A 7,106-nucleotide genomic window follows, 5' to 3' on the forward strand; every position below is an offset into this window, starting at 1 on the left:
CGGGGTTAGAACTGCATTTTTTGCCTGGTCTAGGTTCCAACCATGAATTAGCAATAGTGTCACATACCATGCAACAAACGTGAGTCTCAGCGGTAGCAAGTACTGATTTCTGTAAAGTAATGGTTAACTGGATTATATGCACCTGACAATCACTGCTTTGTGGAGCCTTTAATAACTTAAAAAGACAGCTGTCAGCCAGTGTCCAATGTCTTTATAATCCCATTTATAAATGGCAGCCAAATGTCATGTGTAGCTCATGTCTTGATAAAAAAAGCACAGTGACCATAGCTTGCTTCTGGATTTGATGTGCAAAACAGAAATATCTGCAGTCACTGTTCTTTTAAAGTTAAAGAATAAGAATTGACCAAATGAGTTGTATTAAAATGTGATACCCTATAGTTTCATTATTGTTATAATGGTATGTAAATATGTTGATGATCATGGTATGCACATATATTGGGTGTGGGTGGGCATAGGAATTATGTGCCATAGATGCAGTATTATTGTGATGATAAGTTTATAAACTGTAGGATTCTACTGAAACTGGTTAAGTGGTCTGGCAGTTCGTACACAAGATTATGGCTAAAGGCTGTTATATTCCCCTCACCCTTCATTTGTCCACAGTATGACTCTAAGCAAGTCATTTAACCAGACACCACTCCCAAGGAGAGCCCAGAAAAGGTCTATGTGGATCACTGCTCTGCCTAAGTTAGCAAATATTAATAACTAAACAAACAAGAACAGTTAGAAGTGCCATCAGATAGGAATATACTGTGACAACATATGGGTTATTTAGAACATCAGCAGAGTTTTAGCCTAACTCAGTAGCTCTTGGCACAGTGGGGACTTTTTCAGAAAGATGAAGGATTCATGCTATTATCCTAGAAGAATGGAGGAAGGGCATGAGCACTTCATTACAACATGGCCTCCAATCGAGTCAGTGAAGGTCTTGGATGCTCACTGGTGGTGCTAAGTATAATGGAACAGGTTGGAATAAAAGGGTAAATGAACAATGTAGTCTAAGACTGTCTGTTAGACAAGTTAAAGACATACCCTGGGTATTTCTAGCACTACTCATGCCTCTCACTTAACGCTGTGTGAAGCATGACACTGTGAGGATAAACCTTGGTGACCTTTACTCTAGAGTTGCTGAAAAAGTGGCAGTCTAAGACTGGCAAAGTGTAAACCTTCAGGCCATGACAAGGAAGCATTAATTTAATCCAACAGCATAATGACAGAAAGTGCAGACAAGTAAACAGCAGGAACATGGGACAAGTGAAAAAGAAGCAAAGCATCAGACTTTATTAAAGGTTTGTTTTTTCAATATGATGTAAACGCAGCAAACTGATACTCATGCATAACAGCACTGAGAAGGAAGACCAGAAGAAATGAAATAAACAGCTGCTTATACCAATGTGGTCCAGAATTCCTTAAGTAACTTTTCAGTGTATTGTCAATTGAACTTCACAACTTTATAGTTTTAAAGAAACTGTGGGAGCAACTGTGTACTCTTTATCACAACAAAGTCACTTACCTGATGTGGTCTTTTTACAAGTGGATGGGTAGTTATGTGGTACTTTAAAGTGGCAGAATGGGTATATTTTCTAGCACTTTACTTACATCAGCTGCCTTCTTCTCAGCCTGTTCCAGCTTCTCTTGAGCATCTTTTAGAGATTCAGAATATTTATCCAGCTCATCTTCTGTTCCCTTAAGCTTTTTCTGCAGGCCCTGCAGTTCTTCTTCCAACTAGTGAGGAATTATTGACATGGAAAACAGGTTAGGTGCTAGCAAAGTATGCAGAGTCAGTGAGTCAAAAATACAACTAATTCCTAAGTTGAGCACAAATAGATTTTTATATGACCACTCTCAGCAATTTATTTTGCATCATTTTTCAACACAAACAAAACATGTTATTAATAAAGAAAAGCATTTTAAAGTAGATGCATTTAAAATGTATCCATGAAGCACTTTTTAAGAGGAGATGGATTTGGTTAAGGTTTAAGTTGAAATGACCTGCTTGAGGTTGTGTAAAGATAGAGGTAGAGAGGAGTATTAGGGATCAGTCCTACTAAGCAGAACAAGATGCATGCATTGTGAACATGAAGCATTGCTGTAGTGATAATTGGTGGACCATCTGTGGCTGCGTAGCTGCAGAAGTGAGCAGGAGGCCAGAAACAGATGTCCACATCAGCTGCACTGACTGCACCCAGTGAAATATTCAAAGTTAAAAAATGTTGCACACAGACAGTTCTTCCAGGTCTAGTTACTCAAACAGATCACTTCTTTTTCCCTCCTGTATGGAAAATATCCTTTGATACTCTATAGTGTCAATAATGGACTAAATATGTAGCTCTCCCACCACTGGGAAAGGCCTTGAGTGGGCAGGATGGAGAGAGAGTCAGTTGAAACAGCTGAATAGATGGCTGAGACAGAAAAAATGCAATAAAAATTATAATTGGGACAGCCTATATATGCAGATTTAATCCATTTTGCACTCTGCAAGAGACTTGGGTTGGGCTTTATTAAGGCCAACTACAGGTAAGGCCACAGAAGTCAAATAGGTAAGGCATGAAAGCCAAATGCCCTCATGGTGTAGAGACAGAAGTTATGGAGTATGATTTACTTGTCCCTTACTGCCATAGGATAAGTATAAATTGTAACAACAGATGAGACAGTCATACCTCTCAACATCTTAGTAAAATAAATCTGGGAAAAGCCAAAAATATAAAGGTACAAAGCCCAAAAATAGGGACAGATTTTTAAATATTCTTATAAACTTGCTAGAATAGCATATTCTGCATCATTTGAAGGATATGACGTCTGAAATTCAAATATTTGTCATTATTTAATGACTTCAATCCTCACGGATTTGTCAGGAAAAAAAGCACAATTATTTTGAGGAACAGGCCAAAAATAAGAGGACATTCTTTAAAAATCTGGACAGTTGAGAGGTATGGAGACAGTAGTTCAGCTATCCTGCCTGTTCAAGAATAGAATTGGCAGTAGCATTCCGTGACATTAACAGAAAACTTAAGAGTGGTGATAATGTCAAACAAAAATGGCATATGCTGTATTGCCATTTACTAGGCCATAACATAAGTAGAGTCAAGAAAAACAGCTCTGTGAGTGTTGCCATCTGTTAGAGCACAGACAATGCTAGGAGGCCTGTCTCAGTGAAACAGTTGCTTTTATGTGTGTGTGTGTGTGTGTCCGTGATCACATTTCTTAGTGTCCTTTAATTACTGCTGAATAAGTAAATCATAGATTCATAGATTAGTACTAAGCTAACTGCCCTTGCGAGCCATTTTAAGCCTAGCCAATTATCCCTTGTGAGACTCAAACCCTGCACCTTGTGTTTGTAAGGCAAACACCTTAACCATTAGGCCACCCTCCCAACCCTTTTTTTGTAAAGATGGCAATCAAGTACTATGGAAACACACATAATTCTGCATTACCAGATACAGAATTTTAAAAAGGAAGGACATGAGATTGGCTTATACCCTCATAGCACACTGCAAGTCACAATACACACACTGGAGGTTATATTTTCTATACTTGAATTAGAGCTGTCTCTTCCTAAACTATCAAAATGTTAACTGTTGCCATTATTTAATTAAATTTTAGATAATTCTGTCTACAAAACCGGCTAAACATGGAGCGAGCAGTATATACACACACACACAAATATATATATATATATATATATATATATATATATATATATATATATTTATTTTTTTTTTTCTTGAATTCTTTTTCCCTATCATGCCTGCTGACCATCATGTGGAAATAATCCACACAGCTGCAGTATTTTCTACTTTGGTACCTGTCTCCATTTTAATGGAGTTTCCTATTGCATGCTCTGCTAAAGCAGGGGCTGCACAATTGGGCCCATTTGGTGCATGCAACCTTAACTCACACACATCATCCTGACTACAGTGCATGGCTTTGCATGGCAATATTTGCATGCAACTATTCTAGTGCTCCTTGGTGCATTATCCCAGCCTCCACTAAGAGCCACCAGTGTGGTGTATCAAGCTGTCTTCCTTCTCCAGGATGGGCCAACCAGTACTGACCACTTACTTCCCACCTCCTTGGCCGACTCCTGCAGTGGCCAGGTCATTAATCCCAGGTCATCTGGACTGTAAGCAGGGCTGTATTTCTCTGTACTACAGAGCTGATGACTAGTACTATGTAAGAGTCGACACAGTACATTTGCAAATCCTACATGAACAGTTAATGAAATGTTAAAGCATCATCTCTCTTTTCATATCAGCAGAACAGTTCTCTCATATATAAATCTACATAATTTCTGTTCTCAGAATTAATGATTTGATCAAATTATATGGATTCGTATCTACCCAACAATCAGTCTTGCCTGTACTTCTTCCCTAAGAATCTACTTTAAATGCATGTAGGACCTTTCTGACTTTAAAAAATTCTACCTAGGTGGAACTGAAATATCAGGTGGATAACTGACCTGTTCAAAGTCACTTACCGAGTCAGGGACTACACTGGTGTTTGAACCAGCATCTTTATTTTAGTCACTACGCCCAACTGTAACTGAAGAGGACTTTGTGCTGAGAATATGGTCTAATTTCTTCATCAAAAGTGCTACAAGTTTTCACCTTTGTCATTCATGATTCCCTTCTACAAACCTTTAGCAAAGGGAAAATATTTCTGATAATGCATTTTATGGAGAAAAAAACATTTACTGATAATCAGCTGAAGCCTTATTGCTGCTTGAAATTCCACTAAACAGCTCTGATATCATCTTTTCACAGTCTTGTATTTCCAGTCTAAATGTAACAAATGAAATGCTATCATACTTGCACTGCCAGCTCTAAGAGCACATTTCTCAAACTAATCATTCACCTAACATCACCTGACTAGTATATAGTTAGATAAAATATTATCAGAGAAAGAGAGAGAGATAGAGAGAGAGAGAGATGCACTTGCCTTTTTAGTGTTTTCCCCCAGAACTCTAGAAAAAAGGACTCATTTACAAATGTATTTTTAATATTTGTTGCCTGGGAAACATGTTCAGTCCTCTTTGGAGAACAAATCTGCTGTTAATTACTACTACTAGCAAGCTTTAACTGCAAACTAATGTGTCTGAACAAATTTCATATGTCAATTATTTATTAAATGAGATTTTGAAAGAAAATATATGTTTTTTAAATAACTTTCCGTTTTAACATTAAAATAAAACAACAGGTATGCATCACTTTATTTCATCAAATGTATTTAATGCAATTAAAATAACACCTTTTTTACAAGTATGTCTCTGATATTATATACTTTGTTTTAATTATGCATGACTGATGAGACACAAATGCTAGTTCTGAAACAGCCTAGCAGTTTTGGTCTGGTTAACAGACTTTTTTTATTACTATCCTCTACAAATGTGGAGTGGCAGAACTGAACCCATAACTGCTTAATGCAAAAAGTTCATTCAGTTTGTTGCCATAACTTATGCTTTATATTTTTGTCCTAATCAGTCTGAGTTAACTGCTGTGTTTTAAGACTACAGTCGTAGTTGAGAGCAATCACTTACAACCTGTCAACTTTGAGGGTGCTTTGCATTTTTTGTTAAAGTTGCTAACCTGTTTGCATCTGTCTTCAGCTGCCTTCTGCTCCGCCTCTGCCTGTTCAGCTCTGTCGATGGCATTCTCCTTGTCCAGCTTTAGCATCTGCATTTTCTTCTTGATGGCTTCCATGGCTGCAGACTATGGGATTCCACACACAGAAGAAAGGTGAGAAAAAGATGTAATAAAGTAAAGGTAAGGGGGAAAGAAAAATGTAGTACACTGAAAAAAAAAGTTTGCAAAGTGTCTTATGGGGGTCAGTCTTTGAAGCTGAGCAGGATGTGCCTGGCTGAACAGGAGGGGCAAGTCTGACAATGTGCTGTTCACACTGCAGCTAAAAATCCAGGAGTAAGTTTAAAAAAAAGAATGAGAGACAGAGAAGAGAAGGAGGGAGATGATGCATGCTGCAACAATCCAATACTTTTTTGGAAAGTGTTTCAGAGCTAATCCTCAGGTGGCAGTGACGCTGGAGGGAGCTGATTTGTCCTCTGTTGGGGGATTATTGCCTTCTTTGGGGGCAGCTGCTGATTATGATGGTGCTCCTATCATTATGGCATGGTGCTTCAGTACTAAAATATACACATTGTTAGGGGCTGGGCAGGCAGCTGGCTCTCTTTAACATGCAGACGCAGTGTTGAAAAGATGACATGGACAATAGCCAAGAACCGGCAGAATGCAAAGGTTTAGTTTACACAAGCATTCGGTGCTCTTTTATTAACCAGCTCATACTGTGATTTACAAGGACTGTAGTTCTTATAGTTTCACCATTCCCACTCTATGTAAAAATGTATATTTAACAATTGGCCACTTATTGGGATGGGGGTTGGAAGTCTAACTGTCATTCCTTTCAAATTATTTTTAAAACTCTGTCATATTTCATACAACTGGCAAACTGGTGACACATCTATGATTCAGTTTAAAGTGCTAGAGTGCATAAAACAAAACTGTAGTATGATTGTCCCAAACAGAAAGATCTGTAGTATATCTCCCTCATTCAATTTTTTCTGCAACCATAAGCTGCTATAAAATTTTGTTTTTCTTAGAGTCCCAGGAAAAGACAGAAAACAATACATATGGATCAATCTAAATAAAGCTAATGCTAATAATATCAACATGCAAAATATCTAAAAAAATATCTAAAGCATAATATTGATAAAACTGATGTTATAGCAAGGAAGAATATGTGTCCTTTTCTCACTGTAGTGCAAGATCGGAGTTGGCATATTTAAATAGCAGGGGGTGTGGGGAGGCACAGCAGAGCTTTTCTCCTGCAAAAGCATTGATTTTTGATGTGTTCAGTTTTTGTGGATATTTTGCATTTAGACATATTTCAGTTTATATCTGTCTATATATCTCCATCCACAGCCCTTTTTTTCCCATGTTTTGCACATGAGATCAGTGTGTCATTACACCAGTGACAATAATCTAGAGCCAAGGATTACACCACCAAGTGGCTAGCCCTACCACAGTGTTTTTTCCACACCACGCACTCACTCCTATGGCCAGTTTAGACCATCC

At 37.9% G+C, this 7,106-nt stretch overlaps 1 protein-coding gene across 6 annotated transcripts in view; it reads right to left on the reverse strand.

Moving 5' to 3' along the window:
• The window catches only part of TPM2 (tropomyosin 2), a 762,558-nt gene extending 756,467 nt beyond the window's left edge, over nt 1-6,091 (reverse strand). For 2 of the 6 annotated variants that reach the window (XM_044078451.1, XM_044078461.1), the window contains exons 1-2: nt 5,607-6,089; nt 1,621-1,746 (exon numbers count right to left, since the gene is read on the reverse strand). In XM_044078451.1, coding sequence (XP_043934386.1) covers nt 1,621-1,746; nt 5,607-5,720 — 240 coding nt within the window. In that variant the 5' untranslated portion in view covers nt 5,721-6,089. Of the gene's footprint in view, nt 1-1,620; nt 1,747-5,606 lie in introns of all 6 variants that reach the window. The other 4 variants (XM_044078467.1, XR_006365706.1, XM_044078470.1 and 1 more) reach the window with 3 other exon arrangements.
• Nucleotides 6,092-7,106: the final 1,015 nt, after the last annotated feature.

The sequence above is a fragment of the Protopterus annectens genome, chromosome 1.part1 (assembly GCF_019279795.1).
Source record: "Protopterus annectens isolate FY-2018-M chromosome 1.part1, PAN1.0, whole genome shotgun sequence".
Lineage (NCBI taxonomy): Eukaryota > Metazoa > Chordata > Ceratodontiformes > Protopteridae > Protopterus > Protopterus annectens.